Here is an 18,162-nt window from a genome sequence, read left to right on the forward strand (position 1 = left end):
TCTTATAATTGATATAACTTGGTGCATTTAATGTATCTACAAACATAGTTTTCTTTTGATATTTCCTTTGTTTACAGTTTTCAAAATATTTACACATCAATGGGGTCTCTCTCCATGAATTGTCGATATCCCTATCAAAAAGTCGGAAGTTTCTCTACATATGAAATGATGATCTATGTAGCATATGTTTGGATGGGGGGGTCTATTGTGTTTGTGAGACATGTCCGAGGGCTTTTCACATAGGTTAGTTTTCAACTTTATTCTTGGGTATTGTCTTCATCGGCAACTTTTCGGGATTCACTTATTTGTATGACAATTGATGTGCTGGATGCATTTTAGCAATGGCATAAAGAAAGTAACTCATCTTATGAACTTCCAAACGACGTGAAATTATAACCAGTCTTATATATAATCTTTTGCCTCAAGTTGATACCTTTGACTTCTGCTTGATTGACTGTAATGCATTTCTTAACTGAAGGTTCTAGCGAAGACAACTTGTTTTCTAATGTCATCTCCCCAATTGTTAAACACTTATGATGTGGTTAATGATATTCCAAAGAGAAATTGAATATTTGTGGATGCAATAATTCTGGGGAATGGTTTATGTGTGAACATAACTTGCTTTTGATTTCAGGACTTTCCCCCCTCCTTTTCCCCCCCTTTCCCCCTTACCCTATCACCTTTACCTGCACCTGAACTTAATTATGAGAGTTGAGAGTTAGTTACATTTTGGAACTTACTTTTACATAGTTATAATTTCATTATGCTTGGGTCATTCAGACCGTGGTATGTGTTTACAACATGTTCATTACACTTACGTATTTTAACCAATGGAATTTTGAAATTGCAGTTTTTCTTGTTTTCCCATACAAACAGATTGGAATATCTGTCACTTGTTACTTGTTCGTTATCAGTAAAAATTCCTGTTGGGCTCATGCTCTTTGTACTGGCTAACTGCAGAGTGTATATCCCTACCACGCATTCCAACTGGTACTTGGCACTGTAGGTATTGCCAGAATACCTTCGAAAAGGAAAGTTTGTGCAACATAATGCCAATGCGGTTGCTGCTGGAAGAGTTGCTGGAATTGATCCAATAGAACAGATAACAAAGAGATGTATTCGTATTATCAAAACTCCAGAGGCAGAAGTTCCCAGTGTGTGTGTGCTATGCAGGTTGGGATACTTCTGTGTTGCTTTGAATTAATCTTCATCCTGTAAACTCCCTCCTCTTCCACTTACCTTAAATAGTGCTAAGTCTTTTATAATTTATGTCTGAAAATATCCAGTACCCTGGTTAAAGCGGTGAACATTTTAAATCTAACATTATGATCTAGAGTTGAAATATTCTAGACAACTGAAATCTCTGATTTGATTTATTCAGAACTCTGTATCAGTGAGAACTCTTAAGTCTTACCTCAAAACATGTGTTCTTTTTCAAATTGATAATGTCTGATCTCATCGTTCTGTGTGCTGCACTCATGTCGAGGCTTGATTATTTGGTGCTTCTCTCTCTCTCTCTCTCTACTTTGAACTTTATTTTCTCTTGTTAACATGATGTGATATTTGCAGAGGTCATGCTTTAGCAAGTCAGGGTTTGGTCCTCGTACTGTTTACTTTGTGATCAGGTATCTTTTTGGTTCTGTTTGTGCTTAGGTTGTCTGCTGTAATTGTCACTGAATGATCTGTTTATTTTCTTTCAGTGTGAGAGAGTATCATGTGGGTTGTCTGAGGGATCATAACATGGATGATCTTAAGGTGCCCATTTTTTCTTCTTTATAAGTATCGCATGGTTTTTCTGTTTCCCTCTGTTTATGAATAGTGACACCACGATCTTATCAGGAGTTACCGAAAGGAGATTGGTTTTGTTGTGCGGACTGCAATAGAATTCACTGCTTTACAGAAATTGATAGTTCGTGGAGAAGAGAGCTTCCTGATTCATCTCTGCATGTTGTGAGGAAGAAGCATGCAGAAGGTGGTTTGGAGAGCAAGGCCAAACTTGATATAAGATGGAGGGTTCTTAGTGGGAAAATGCCTTCTGATGACACTAGAGTAACACTTTCAAAGGCTGTCACGATCTTCCATGTATATATTTCCTGCCTAAAACCTCTAACAAATTTATTGCTGATCTTTCATATGTAACATTATCCAACTATGAATGGCCAGCTATTTAAAGCCTGTATGGCCGTCATGTAAGCTTTAAGTCTTGTAGTTGCCTTGGTGCACTTAACGCATGAGACATCTTCTTTGTAGTTTGTGTTGATTTGAGTCTTTGATGTGAACCTAAAGCTGTAGGACTAAAATACTATCGATTTTGATGTGGCTTTTGTGGTTTATTAGGAGCGCTTTGATCCTATAAGTGACTCTGGATCGAGTAAAGGGGATCTCATCCCATCAATGGTTATGGGTAAGCAATACTCATCATTTATGCATCTTTGTGATCATGCTGATTATGCGGTGTGAATAATATCATTAATGTTTTGTTTGATATGATATTATTATTATTGAATAAGTGAAGTACACTAATTAGTAATAAACTGATTTTATCCAGTTTTTAGCCACAAATGACTTGATTTGAACAAAGAGGGAGGAAATTTTTCTTATTTGAAGAGGCTTGATTTTTCTAGAGTCTATAATTATCTTCTATTTTCAATTTTAAGTTGTACTAATTATTCTGTCATGAAAAAAAACCTTTATACTTGTGTAATAGTTAAACATACATCATATTTATGTAACCAAACGAGGCATAATTGGTTTTGCAGGAGAACTTTCAAGGGACAAGATTTTGCGGCATGTATTGTGCAATATTAACTGTCAAGTGAGATTCGTTTTTCTTTTAGTTTTTTGGTTGAGTTTCATTTCCGTTGTCATCTTCTATAATTTAATTTGGGCTTATCTAATTGACATGATTCCTTTTTCGTGTCTCGTAGTCAAGTGGTTGTGTCAGCTGGTATTTTCCGATTTTCGGGCATGAAGTGGCTGAAATTCCCTTGGTTGCAACTAGTACTGAAAGTCAAGGACAGGTAACTAATGCTGCTTCTGGGGGGGGGAAAAACATTTCCTCCCATCAAAGGTCTTGATTTGATTAGGACACACGATGGTCTAACTAAAAGATATAAACATTGCAGGGTTATTTCCACTGCCTTTTCAATTGCATCGAGAAGCTGCTCGGGTTCCTAAAAGTGAAAATGCTTCTGCTCCCTGCAGCTGATGAGGCGGAATCCATTTGGACAAAGAAGTTCAGATTTGGCAAGATAACCCAGGAAGAGGTAATAAGCATTGCCTACCCGTTTCTCTTGAATTTTGAAATCAAACGAATGTGGTCTGTTATATGGGATGAATTGTATCGTAACGTTGTATGTAATATTGCAACAGATAAACAAGTATAAAAGGGACTACCAAATGATCTTCCAGGGTACATCAGTACTTCAGAAGCCAGTCCCGGCTATTCGATTAATCGGTAAATCACAAGATTGACACTATTAACTGTTATTGTTACATTTGAGTGTTGCTGAAACTGGGGAGTCAGCAGCAAGTTTTTCCTCCTAAGAATGTACAACAAAGGTTTGCTTTTAAATACCTTCCTTTTTGGTACGTGAAAAAGATGGAGAAAGTCGATACATTCTCTCTTTCTGGGTTTGCAGCACTGAATGAGGGCGAGGGGGAAAGTCTGTTGACCAAAGATAGGAAAATTAGGGGCGGAAGTGAATTATCTAATTCGAGCAATTTTTATGTATTTATTTGTTTATTAATTTAAGTCATTACTTTAATATTTAATTTTTATATATTGTGTCTTTTAATAATTACTTTGAGTTTGGGTGACATGTTATATGCCATGTCACCCGAATCAATGACATGGACCATGTTACTTGAACCAATGACATGGCACATGCCATGTCACTCGAACTAATGATTGTGTCACATTTATGTCATCAATTTGAGTGACATCATGCCGTGTTATTGGTTTGGATGATGTGGCATGTGATATCATCAATTTGAGTGATGTGACATGTGATATTATTTTAGGTGATGTAGTATATGTCATGTCACTTGAATTGATGGCATGTGTTGTGTCAAATGTTATGTTACTCAAATTGATGAGATGACATGTGACGTCATTTGAATTGGTGATGGAATATGTGTCATGTCATTGATTCAAGTGATGTGGCTTGTTAAACTAAGATGTGGTACTTGTAATGTCACCTAAATTAATGTCACATGACATGTCATTTGAAACAATGATGGGGTATTCATTTGGGTGACATGTCATGTAATGTCATTGATTTGAGTGACATGTCATATACTATAGTGACATGTCATATATTATGTCATTGATCTAGTTGTGTGGTATGTGATATGTCATCAGTTTGGGTGATGTGATATGTCATTGTTTTAGGTGATGTGATATACTTGAATCATGATGGTAGGTGATGTGTCATTTGTCATATTATTATATTATTAGTTTGAGTGATGTGATAATTTGATATATCATTTGTTTGGTGCTGTATGCGATGTGACATTGATTTGTTTAATGTATTACTTGTCACATCATGGTTTGATGTGATGTCATCGATTTAGGTGATATGGCATTCAATACATCAATTCGGGTGAAATGACTTGATATTATTTTGAATGATATAACATACTATTAGTTTTATTGGTTCGATTATGTGGAATGTGTGAATATTCAAATTTGGAATTAAATTTATCTTTCTTTACGTAATCCCCATCTTCTATTATCGTTATCTTTGTGATTGTACTGATGCTAATAAATTGTAAATCTTGTAATTGATCAAAGCCTGAATGATCAATTAGAAAAAATTCCAGGTATCCAAAGTGGCGCATGAAGAAGCAATTTACAAAGTAAAGAAAAATAAAAGGAAATTAAGAAAAATCGAAGAGAAGTCCTTGAACACTTAAGGTTTTTCAGATGTAGTGCAACTTCTCGGAAATTGAAAATGATCGTGGTATTTGTGCATTTATCAATTTCATTCGAAAATTTTAATACTTTTGATTTATCCCTTAAATCTTATAATTTGATCAATTAAACCTATAATAATTAAATTATAGCTAAGTAAAGACCCAGTTTAATTGGACGAAAATTTACAATGGTGATATGACATTATGTTACAAATTTACAATTGTTGAACTATATTTTGATATGACAAATAAGGCAAAATATTTTTGGACTTGAATTGAATTTATTCAAAGTTTTTCAAAGTTTCCAAAAATAATTCATAGTCCATTTAAAAGCTTGGAATTGTGCACAAAATGTTTTTCTGGATAAGTAGTACCGATACTATTTTACAGTATCGATACTTAATGAACATACCGATACCAAAGGTAAGGGAAGTATCGATACTCACTAGGTATCGATACTACCAGTATTGCTCAAATTCCAAAATGCAAAATGGTACCAATACCCAAAGAGGTATCGATACTACTCTACATAGTAGCATAGATACCATAGGCATAGTATCGATACCATTAGGCCCCAACGGCTAGTTGATTTAAATATAACAAAGGTAGTACCAATACTCCATTTAGGAGTACCGATACCCTCTGTTCTGGGCAGCTTTATTTTGCACGAAAATTGATCCACAACGGCTCCAAAACACTTTGAACGACTAGAAACAATCACAACAATATTCCAACATATAAATACAAGTTGAGGACACTTGGATAAGGGTTAAGAACACCTATCTAAGCAATCAAACAAAAGAGAATATTTTTCCATTCTTATTTTAATCTCTCTTGTAAATATTGTATTTGTGTGAGCTTAATTATTTGTAAACACCTACCTTTAAGAGGTTTATTTGTTTATTTTTTTTACCTTTTGTAAAAGGGGTTTGGTTTTATCTTAGCCAATTGAAAAGATAGGGAGTTATAAAGGTTATTCTTGATCATTGAAAAAAATAACAAATTGGTAGATTTGTTAGAAAATCCTAAGTGATGAGCTTAGGTAATTGATGCAGACTTGGTTGAGAAGTCGAATCACTATAAATCTTTGTGTTCATTGTCTTATCTTTTACTCTCCTTACTCCCTAATTAAACTATTGCCAACTAACCCCCTTTACACATTTTTGGTTGTTCAATTGAGTCTCTTCAAATCCTAACAATTGGTATCAGAGTTTAACTCATGAGAAGGTTTAACATCCTTGAGACGATCCTCGAAGAAGCTCTAATGATTCCCGATGCAACCGAAAAAGAAATGACTTCAACCTCTGGTGACTACTACATTAAAAATTTATAACCCTAAACCCTAACCCTACTTCAATGGAGCATATTATGCCTATTGGAAGAATAGGATGATGCTCTTTATTCAAGCTAACGATCTAGAAGCTTGAAACTCTATTATGAAAGGCTACATCATTCCAACCGATGAGATGGACGATTAGAGTGATGGAGAGGAGAAGAAGTTCCAACTTAATGCTAAGGCTATACAAATTCTCTTTTATGTATTAGGCCCGGATGAATTTGGAAGAGTCTCCTCTTGTTCCAATGCCAAAGAGATATGGGATAAGCTCCAAGTCACTCATGAAGGAATCGATGAAGTGAGGGAAACTAAGATAAGTCTTCTCAACCATAGCTACTAGAATTTAAAGATGAAGCCCGATGAAGACATCAAAGCTATGACGGATAGATTTTTCGTGATTGTCAATGGTCTCAAGGGATTTGGAGAAGTAATCTCTAATAAGAAGCTTGTGAGGAAGATGATATACTATCTTCCAAAGTCTTAGCAATCGAAGAAGACGACTATTATCGAAGCTAGAGACCTAAAGTCTCTCACTCCTCGGCGAGTTGATTGATTCTCTTCTCACTCATGAGTTGATGGTGAAGAAGAGGAAGAAGATGAAGAGAAGCAAAACAAGAAGAAGAAGAAGGTATTCATTGCTTTCAAATCCACTAATGAGAGCTATGAAGATTCAAATGATGAAGTGGATGAAGACGATGATGAAGAAGAGATGGTCAAGCTCTTCAAAAATTTTAAGAGATTTATGTCTTCCAAGGAAGTGAAACATAAATCAAGCAAGAAGAAGGGTCCCCCGGTGTGCTTCAATTTTCAAAGAACGGGGCATGTCAAGTATGAATGTCCTCTGCTAAAGAAAAAGGGATCAAGCAAGAAAAAGGCATTTGTGATGGCTTGGAGTGATGAAGATTACTCCAATGATGAAGATGAAGTAGCCAACATATGCTTCATGGCCATCGAAGGAGATTCAATGGTATCTTCTAACTCTAATGATTTAAATTCACATTCTTTTGATGAGTTACAAGATGCTTATAATGAGTTGTGTTTGGAATTTGAGACAATGAATTCCTAATATAAGAAATTAATTTCAAAATTTAAAGTTGAAAATGATTTGATTTTGAAAGCCAAAGTTGATTTTGAAAATCAAAATGAAATTTTGAAAAATGATTTAGAGCTTTCAAAAGTTAAAATCAATGATTTAGAAAAAGAAAATTTTGATTTGAAAGTTAAGCTTGAGAACATAACAAAAGAAAAAAAAATTAATTTTTCAAAACAACTAATTATGTTTAAAAATGGCAAAATGCTCACATTGTCATTTTTATGGTCACAAGGAACATACTTGTCCTTTGAAGAAAGGAAAAAGTTTTAAAATTAGACAAGTATGGGTTCCCAAGGGAACAAGGAGCATTGAAACTAATGTTCAAGGATCCAAAAGCAATTTGGATACCGAAATCTACTTAAATGTCTCTTGTAGGTGTATGAGAGCATTGATGATGAAGATAAAGATACTCAACTGTTCTAGCCACACTTGAAAAGGAATGAATAACCTCTAAGCTTAATGTTTTTTATTTTGATTATTTGGTTGCTCATTTAGCTTTATGCATGCATGAGTTTTTGAATTTAAATGATTATGCATCGTTTTTAATCTCATGTATGTTGAAAAATGTGTTATAATGAACATTTTAAAATTTTAATGATTTTTCATAATTTTTAGTTAATCATAATGAATTTTGGTCAAAAATGATTTTCAATGCAAATGATATCTTTCTAACAATTGATATCAACTTTTCAAATGCTTTAATTTTACAAACCTTAAATTTTTTACCTTAATTTTAAATGATATCAAAATTGATTTTAAATGGTTATGCAAGTGATTTATTATAAATGATATCTTTCTAACAATTTATATCCATTTTTCAAATGCATAACATTTTTGGAAAGCTTTATGCATATGCACTTAATTTCAATTTGGTATTGCATAAAGTATTTTAGACTTTGATATATTGAATTTCATGTGTTACTAACATTTTTGTTACTCTTTATTGAAAGTCAATTTTTGTTTGGAATGCACTCTTTGAGGTGGAGCTTTATTTTTTTTTTCAAATGTTTTTTTATGTCAAATTCACCACTTACTCTCCAATGTTATTTTTTAACTTTAAAGTTGAATTCTTTTTTATCTAACAAAAAGAGAGAGAAGTATGATTTAAAAAATTTTAATTTCTTAATGAAAAAGAGTGAGCTGAACATTTTCACATATTTTCCAACAATTTGTATATTTTTCATTAAACATTTTATTAAGGGAGAGTTTTGCCAAAAATAATTTTTCAATTGTTTTGTTATATCAAAAAGGGAGAGATTGAGGAAATGATTACGTGCAACGCCTTAATATATGGCTAAAAGGCACTACCGATTTTGTTATTATTTAAACAACAAAACCGGTAACAAATTACCAGAAATATTATTATTTCTACCGGTTTTGTTATTATTGGTAGTTTTACCAAGTTTGTTAACAAAATCGGTAAAGCGCTACCGGTTTTGTTATTTTTTTCTACCGATTTTGTTATTTTTTTTCTATCGATTTTGTTATTGTTAGGCACTTTACCGGAAATGTTAAAAAACAGTGATGTTTTAGGTAGAAATAATAATATTTTACGTAATTTTTTACCCATTTTGTTATTTAAATAATAACAAAACCGGTAACGCCTTTTTTAGCTGTATATTAAGGGTGATGCACTGTAGAGCTTCACGAGAGATTGTTGAACTATATTTTGATATAACAATTAAGGCAAAATATTTTTTTGACTTAAATTTAATTTATTCAAAGTTTTTTAAAGTTTTCAAAAATAATTCAAAGTCCATTTAAAAGTTTGGAATTGAGCACAAACGTTTTTCTGGACAAGTAGTACCGATATTGTTCTTAAAGTATCGATACCTAATGAACAATACCGATATTGTTCATATGGTACCGATACCAAAGGTAAGGGAAGTATCAATACTCACTAGGTAGTACCGATACTACCAGCATTGCTCAAATTCCATAATGCAAAAATGGTACCGATACCCAAAGGGGTACCAATACTACTCTACATAGTAGTATCGATACCATAGGCATAGTATCGATACCATTAGGCCCCAACGGCTAGTTGATTTAAAAATAACAAAGGTAGTACCGATACCCCTTTTTTGGGCAGCTTTATTTTGCACGAAAATCGATCCCCAACGGCTCCAAAACACTTCGAACGGCTATAAACAGTCGCAACAACATTCCAACATATAAATATAAGTTGAGGACACTTAAAGAAGGGTTAAGAACACATATCCAAGCAATCAAACACAAGAGAAGAGTTTTTCATTCTTATTTTCATCTCTCTTTGTAAATATTGTGTTTGTATGAGCTTAATTCTTTGTAAACACCTACCTTTAAGAGGTTTATTTGTTTACTTCTTTTTACCTTTTGTAAAAGGGGTTTGGTTCTATCTTAGCCAATTGAAAAGATAGGGAGTTGTAAATGTTACTCTTGATCCTTGAAAAAGAAAGAACAAATTAGTGGATTTATTGGAAAATCCTAAGTGAGGAGCTTAGGTAGTGGATGTAGACTTGATTAAGAAGTCGAACCACTATAAATCTTTGTGCTCATTGTCTTATCTTTTACTCTCCTTACTCCCTAATCAAACTATTGTCAATTAACCTCCTTTTCACATTTTGGTTGTTCAATTGAGCCTCTTCAAATCCTAACAACAATAATTAGAACTATTGAGTTGATTATTTTTTTAATTTTTTAATGGTGGTATGACATTATTTTATGATGACAAATCAACGTTACCAACGTAATTTTAAGTGTGATTTTAAAAAAATAATTGAATAACCAAAATAAAACTATGAGAACAATTAAGTGACTAAATACATAGTTTACCCTATCTTTTAATGCATTTTTTTCAATGGCTGTTTGGATGCTTTCTAGAATTGAGGAACACAATTTTTGATATTTTAAGAATTAAATTAATGAAATATTAAAATATATAGTTAAATTTTAAAAAATAGAATTAAATTAAAATAAAATATAAAAATTAAGGACAATTATAATAGATCAAATTAGTCAATCAATAGATGGAATACCGGCTATTATAAAAAAATATAATTTACACTGTATTTTCTATTATACGTTATAACTCATGTCATAAATACCTTAAAAAATTAGCACGTAAGTAATTGATCCAATGGATGTATTGTTTGGGCACACTTAAGAAGTGTTCAGTTTGCAGAATGTATTAGAATAAAATAATTGTACTGTAATATTATTTTGAGAATATTGTACCATTTTTCTTAATTTATTTAGTATAAGTATCAAATTACAGTGCTTGCCTAAATGAATATAAAATTACTTGAATATATAATTTATCAAATTATCCTTTATGATATATATTCTTTTCAATAAGTTAAATTTAAATATTAAGTTAAAGATATTTTAATAAAAAAATACAAAAATATTATAATAATTACATTATCTAACTTTTGAGAAAAATATATTTAACATATAACTAATATAAATAGTATTTCAAATTTATATTTTTAAATAATTTTTGTAAGTATCATATTTATTTATATAAAATATAATATAATGTGAAAATATAATGTTATGGTCTTGATTAGACAAAGATATTATTTTTTTAATATATCATATGCATTTTTAATAACTCAAAATAAAGATATTATTTTAAACCATTACATCATGTGTAATACTCTGGGATTCTTCAACAAGCAAATCCATCGTTCTTGGTTTTTTAGGGAGCACGATTCTCATCCGTCCGTCACCAAGGGCGGAGGAACACGAGGAGACTACTAAAAGGAGCAACAAAAGGTTTTGTTTGGTGGCATATTATGGGACCACAAAAGAGAAGCCGTCAGAGAAATTGTGGCATGATAGGGTGACTGAACCCTCCCCATCGTAGGAATGTTACAAGCTTCGACAAAAGTAGAGGAGCAAACGGATTCTTATATGGAAGAAGAAATTGTCGAAAGCGAGATACCAACGATCAAGATCACAACAGAGTAAAAACTAAAAATTCGTGAACCTTAGAGAAAAGCCTTAATAATCAAGGTCCTAGGGAAGACTCGCTTACAAGGCCCTGATCAATAGAATCACCTTGCTATGGAATCTTATGGGGAATATGAATGCATCAATTTGGGAAATGGATTTTATGCCATCAAGTTCTAAAATCTTGGGGATAGGATGAAGGTCCTAACGAGGGTCCTTGGAAGATTATGGACCACTATATCACGGTTCAGAAGTTATGTTTTAACTTTGTCGCGGCGAGTGCATGTATCTCGTCAACAACTGTTTGGATTCAGATTTCGGGCCTTTCGGTCAAATATTTCGACTAAAGTGTTCTTGTGGAGATAGGTAAATTGGATGGAAAGCCCCTAGACTTTCACACAGCCTAGACCATATGTGGAAAGTTTGCCAGAATCTGTATGGAAGTTGACCTTAATAAGCCCCTGTTGTCAAAAGTCCGGGTGGGGAACATGATTATGGAGGTAATGGGGGAAACTGGGTCTGCAAATGGGGTTTAGTCAGTTTTTTTCCCTCTTTTTTTCGTTGTTTTGGTTGGCCATGGAAGATTGAACTGCTAACTGAGGAGCAAATATAGAATATCAAGCCATGTTTACGGTTATCTTTTATGCAGCAGCCCTTAAGTTCAAATTACATTGTTCAATCCAAAGTTTCATACTTTCAACTTGTGCTAACCTAGTTTTTGTAAAGAAATATACTTAATTCTTTTCTTGATGTAGTTATATCCATGTTTTTGTGTTTCTCTTATCCAGGTTTTGCCTGTTTCAAGGGCAAACCACAGCAGCTGCATTTAGGCTGAAATGGAACTTTCAGAAGTGAGAAATTTATGGTAAACTATATAAATGGTCACCAATGTTTTAGTAAAGTTTAGTTTTCATCGTTGAAGTTCCAAAACTAACAAATTTGTCACTAACATTATTGATTTGTGACAAATCGGTCACTTGAAGTTAACGGCTATTAACATAGGTGACGAAAAACTTACCTAACTCGTTAACCACTAACCTGGATTGTTTAACGCCACGTTAGAGAGCATATTGGACTTCCTGTTGACCGACACTTCAACTAATATTATAATATATGAAAAGAAAAAAAAAACTCCCAACCCTAAACTCGTTTCTTCTTCCATTCGTCTAAGAAAGAACCAGCTTGAGAGAGAGGGTTTAAGAGAGAACTTATTTCCACCGCTTGATTCAGGATCATCTTCTTGCTTAATTTTTGTGATATTATTTTATATCTACATAATGGAAGGAACGAAAATGTCGTGGGCACCTATGTTGAGCTATATTTGCTCCTATGGCCAGTGTTTCGTTTGTTTGATGATGCACCTCTTTTACCTTCTGGTTTGAGCCCTAAATCAGTGGAACAAGTTGAAGAAGATGATCAAACAAGTTTAATTTAATGTTAATGCACTTCTAGATAAATACAAAACCCTAAGAACATTAAGAAACCCACTACTTACAACAAGGTCACGCTTTGATCAACAGTCTTCTACTCTACTATAATCGTTACTTTTTCTCTATAAAAGCGACAACACCATGAACGAGAAAACTTTTCAAAAAAAAAAAAAACAACTGAAATCGACCTTTTTTTTGTTTCTTGAAATTGTTGAATCTTTTTATAACTTCAAACATTTCATCAACTTGTTAAGCTATCTATAGAAGTGTTGCATTCAAAGTTAAAACTATGTTAAAGATAAACAGATAACATATTTGTTTAGTTAAGATGTTTGATATAATATGGTGGAAACATATACTAGATATTTATGTAGAGGCGCATTAACATTAAATTAATCTTGTCTGATCATCTTCTTCATCTTGTTCCATTGGTTTAGGGTTCAAACCATCAGGTAAAAGAGGTTAATCATCAGCAAAAGAAGCACCGGACATGGTAGTAAATAACTCAGCATAAGTGTCCACGACATTTTCATTCATTCCATTATGTAGACATAAAATAATACCACAGGAACAAGGGGTGGAAATAAATTCTCTCAAACCCTCTCTCAAGATAGTTGTTTCTTAGACGAATGGAAGAAGAAAAAGGTTTAGGGCTCAGAGTTTTTTTCCCCGTATATTATAATATTAGTTGAAGTGTTGGTCAACAAGAAGGCCAATATGCTCTCCAACGTGGCGATTAACAATCCAAGTGGTTAACGGGCTAGGTAAGTTTTCCGTCATATGTCACCCATGTTAACAACTATTAACATCTGGTGACCAATCTATCACAAATTGATAACGTTATCGTCCAATTTGTCACAAATCAATAATGTTAGTGACTCATTTGATAGTTTTTTAACTTCAGTAGTAAAAATTAAAACTTACTCAAACATTAGTAACGATTTATGTAGTTTATCTTAAATTTATTTTGGTCTCTCGTTAGAGCCTTCTTAGATTTCCAGTTAATAAAGCTTACGAACTTAATCAAGCACATAGAGAACTCAATCAAAATTATGGAAAATGTTTCATCCATGCCATCTAAAGCATCTTGATTTTATATCTAATGCAGAGTGTCAATGACCAGGAAACAAAGTAAGAAGCAAAGCCTAAACACGTAATTCTCCACAATAGAGAACTACAACATAAACACAATCCTTGATTTCCAGAACACACAAACTGTTTATGCAGAGCAGCATTTCTCAACCAATTCTTTTAATACTAAAGCTGATGTAATTTACTTGGCAAGAGCCAGATTCTCCTGCTGCTGCTGATAGTTAAGAGGCCTCCTGAAAAGCATGATGTGTGGTTCGGGACGATGAATAGCATAATGAACCCATCCACGACTCTGCTGTACTCCGATTGCACGCCACTCATTCTACAAAAACAAGGAATACCCAAAATCAGCACCAATACAACTTGCTTCAAGGTTTAAACCCTAATGAGAACAAGTGTAAACTACTACACTAGATAGAGACGGAGACAACATTTTATATTAAATTTTATATTAAAGGGTAAACTCTAAATTATTAATCAAGAGGGAACTTTTAAAATTTTAGGAAATGTGAACTTATAAAATTCCAAGGATAATAACAATTTATCAAAAAAATACAAAGTAAAATTTTAAAATATATGAGGGATAATCCATCCTCAACTCCAAGGGTGTGTTTTGGTATATCTAACTAATGCTTGTAATACAAAGCACATGACATTTAACATCATAGTTTACTCATTCAAACCATACTTCAACAGTAAGCCAAGGGGTAAATATACTGCAAATCATATGACAAACATCACAAACTAAGAAATCTGAAGCTTATAATACATGTGGGCAAGTGTAGGAAGGACTAGGCATGGTTTCCGTCAGCGCAACATTACCCACTGTATTAAAATGATTTTTTTTATCAATATAGACAGTCAGCTATTTTCTTTTCTCATCATTGATGAACAACCAAATCAGAATTGATAATTATGATTACTGATAATTAGTTATTTTCGTTTCACAATTTATGGGTATTATTAAATTAAATAAGTACCGAGTTCAATTTTTGAAACTAAGCAAAAGTGGAATTGAATAAAAGATTAACATTTCAGTAAAACCCTAAGAAACAACAAACAAACATACTTCAGAAAGGAGGCGATTCTTTGGGAGAAGTTTGACCACTTCAGTAGGAAGAACAACATGCCTGTACGATCACCATCAAAAGAAAATTGAAAAAAAAGAGTATGAAATCGAAACTAATTAAAACAGAAAAAGAAATCCCTAGCCTAGCGTTCTGAAAATAGAACATGAGATGAGAAGCAGTAAAATGTTATGGAAATTAAGTATTACCTGTATTCATAAATATCATCGAAGTATTTCTCAGAGTATTGAATTTGACCCATTTTCTTCTTTCCTTAAAAAAATAAACTAATGTTCTGGCTCTGTTAGAGATCAAAGTTCGATTTCAATATTCGATCAGCCAGAAACGAAACAATTGAGAGAAAGGCATGCGATGATTATACATATAATCTCTCGTAATATTAACAATAATAAATCTAAACAGAAAAAATTTCAGCGTACCTTGAGGGGGAGTGAAATGGGGATTTGTGATTTACAAAAGGAAAAGAGAGGAAGTAGAAGTTAGAACGAGGTATAAACTAAATCTTTATAAAATAAAAAGGAATTTAAATTTCAAATTTCTCCCGCCGAATCATTTGCCGTCGCTCTCGCTTCATTCTTTTTCCTTTTCTTTTCAATTTGGTTCAGCTAAGGGGTCTAATATAAGTTTATCAATGATGTACGTTATTTGGAAATATATAAGTAACGTCGTTATATTTTTTTATTCAAATAAAAACCGTTAATTTTATTAAAAAATATCTCAAAATTATAATAAAGGTTTATAATCATAAAAGAAAATTAAACACATAATTAGAAAGTTTAGTATAACCATTGATACAATAAATTAATCGCTTAAAATTATATAATAACTATACAAGGAAAATAAAAAAAATTGAACAAAAAATAGATACGAACATATCTGATTATAAAAAAAACCACAAAAAATGATCAAGTTATTAAAATTCCATTAACAATCACAAATCAGAGTTAAGCGCCTTGAGAAAACTATTTCCGAACACAAAATGTGTATTCAAATCTGATTCGATGGTCCAAAGCACGAAAAGTCATCACGATAACAAATAAGGGCCTGTTTGTTTCACTGAAAACATTATTCAAAAATGTTTTTCATAAAATTGATTAAATTTTCTAGAAAAAAAATTTATTGTGTTTGGAAGATATTGCATAAATCATTTTTCACTAATTGATAATTTTTTTAAAAATTCTTTATTAAAAATATGAAATATAATATAATACTATTTATTATAAAAATTAATTTTATTATTTTTAAAATATCAAAATAATTTATTCAATATTATGTATGCCAACATTATTATTAAAATATTATTCATGTTAATATTATTATTAAATTATTAAAATTAGTATATTCTATTGAAATAAAAAGTTATAAATTATTAATTATTTATTAAAATAAAAATATAATGTATTGTTAAAATAAGAATATAATATTATATATTATTATAATATAATTGAGTATATTATTATAGTATTAAAATTACAATAATGTACTTATAGCCCCTATTGTACTTTATAACAATTATTTGTTATAGTCATTTGTATTACTTAAAATTTTGATTGTGTACACGGACCAAGTTATTTTTGTAGTTAAAGAATGTTTATTATTTTTTTATTAAGTTAAGGTGATTACAAATTAGTATTTATTCTAAATACTTTCAATTATTTGATAATAAACGTTCAATCACCCTACTGTAGTCGCCGGTACTCGAACACATGACATTTACGAACAACAACGATTTTTTTAACCACTGAGGTAAATTGTCCGTGTTATTATCTTTAGATGTCTCAAGTTTGAATAGTTTGTTCAAATATGAATACTCTAGAAATATTGTAGTTATAACCCTATTGTACTTTATAACAATTAATTTTGATAGTAGTTTGTATTACTTAATATTTTAATTACACACACGGACTAAATTACCTCAGTAGTTAAAGGATGGTGATCATCTTTACAGGCCTCAAGTTTAAGCACTAATGATGACAGTGTATTTAAGATTTTATTGTCAAATAGTTGTGAGTCTTTAGAACAAATATTAATATTTCTAATCATCCTAGATTAATAAAAATAATTGATTACGTTAAAATATGCTCTAAGCCATTATACTCGTCATGCATTTGAAATCCAGTCCTTTCTTTTATGAACTTTTAGTTCATCTACTTTTTAAATTTAAAATTCAAACACAATTGTTAACAATGTTAAAAGTCATTTGTTGAATTCATTTATATGATATTTTTGAAATAAAACAAAACATTAGCTTGATAGACATATAATAAAAAAATGGCATTGATGCATTGTAATAAACTTAAATTTAACAAAATAATAATAATGATATTAACAAATAAAGTTGGTTTTTAATAGGGTAAACTACACATATGGTCACTAAAGTTTGAGTAATTTTTATTGTACCCAATGAAGTTTTAAAAGTAACGAATTAGTCACTAACATTATCAATTTATAACAATTTTGTCACTTGCCGTTAACGTGAGTGATGAAATGCTGATGTGGTACGTTAGAGCCACTTTGACCACTTTTTGAGTCTAAAAAATTATTTTTTATAACGAACCCCTATTTCTTTATTCCACCTTTCCATCCTGTCGTTCATCTTCTTCCTTGCAAGAAACCTCATCAATATATCTATAAAAAGATATCCCAACAGTACGACTATCTCCCAACCAAGTATGTGACCAACACCATCAACAGTAAGGTTCAAACAATTTGAATGCCAAGCCAACCAAGCAAGCGCCACCAGTGAGGAATGCACTGTTGCGTGGGGTTTGTTTCCTTTTTGCACTGCTTGAAACATTGCTCTCACTTATTCATTCTCCATGGTTATATTTTAGGCATGTTTTATTGTTGGGATTGTACAATTGAGTTTGCAATATGTATGTGTGTATGTAGAAGAGAAGGAAAATATAAAGCACAAGGACTGTTTGAGTATGCTTTATACTGAACACAAGGATTGAGCTTTAGGACCCATTCTTCAACTAGTTTTTTGTTGCTGGTTTGATGAATGTAGAGGAGTGAATGTGCTTGTCTGGGTGTAGAAGAGAAGAAATCATGGTTGCTTCGTGACGTTAGAGTGACCGAGTCCTAGTGAGTGTTCTTCTCTGGGTGTTGATGAGAAGAAATTTGTCTTAAATGTAGAAGAAATAATGCCGGAACTTTTTATGTTTTTGTTGAGAACATTTCAAACAACTACATCTTTTCAGATGATAATGTGATAGATCAATTAAGTTGGCGTTATCAATTTTTCGTTTCTAAGATAATCTGCACCTA

The 18,162-nt window shown here is 32.0% G+C and overlaps 1 protein-coding gene and 2 long non-coding RNA genes across 4 annotated transcripts; 2 read left to right on the top strand and 1 right to left on the bottom strand.

Annotated features, from left to right (window-relative positions):
* The first annotated feature begins 211 nt into the window (after positions 1-211).
* Positions 212-1,658, top strand: LOC120184432. The gene is made up of 3 exons (XR_005522017.1): positions 212-243; positions 961-1,173; positions 1,570-1,658. It is a non-coding gene; the product is annotated as an uncharacterized LOC120184432 (long non-coding RNA).
* A 1,155-nt stretch (positions 1,659-2,813) lies between these two features.
* LOC120184435 lies at positions 2,814-3,405 on the top strand. The gene is made up of 3 exons (XR_005522018.1): positions 2,814-3,020; positions 3,126-3,266; positions 3,373-3,405. It is a non-coding gene; the product is annotated as an uncharacterized LOC120184435 (long non-coding RNA).
* Positions 3,406-13,816: 10,411 nt separating this feature from the next.
* Positions 13,817-15,398, bottom strand: LOC120184434 (cyclin-dependent kinases regulatory subunit 1-like). 2 transcript variants are annotated; one of them, XM_039188907.1, is made up of 4 exons: positions 15,312-15,398; positions 15,081-15,158; positions 14,874-14,934; positions 13,817-14,126 (listed from the first exon to the last, which is right to left on the bottom strand). In XM_039188907.1, the coding sequence occupies exons 2-4, from the start codon at positions 15,131-15,133 to the stop codon at positions 13,986-13,988; spliced, it is 255 nt and encodes an 84-aa protein (XP_039044838.1). In that variant the 5' UTR covers positions 15,134-15,158; positions 15,312-15,398; the 3' UTR covers positions 13,817-13,985. The 2 variants fall into 2 exon arrangements, with proteins under 2 accessions (XP_039044838.1, XP_039044837.1); XM_039188906.1 differs by having other exon boundaries at positions 15,081-15,172; positions 15,312-15,396.
* Positions 15,399-18,162: the final 2,764 nt, after the last annotated feature.

Source organism: Hibiscus syriacus, unplaced genomic scaffold (genome assembly GCF_006381635.1).
Source record: "Hibiscus syriacus cultivar Baekdansim isolate YM2019G1 unplaced genomic scaffold, ASM638163v2 tig00112889_pilon, whole genome shotgun sequence".
NCBI classification, from domain to species: Eukaryota; Viridiplantae; Streptophyta; class Magnoliopsida; order Malvales; family Malvaceae; genus Hibiscus; species Hibiscus syriacus.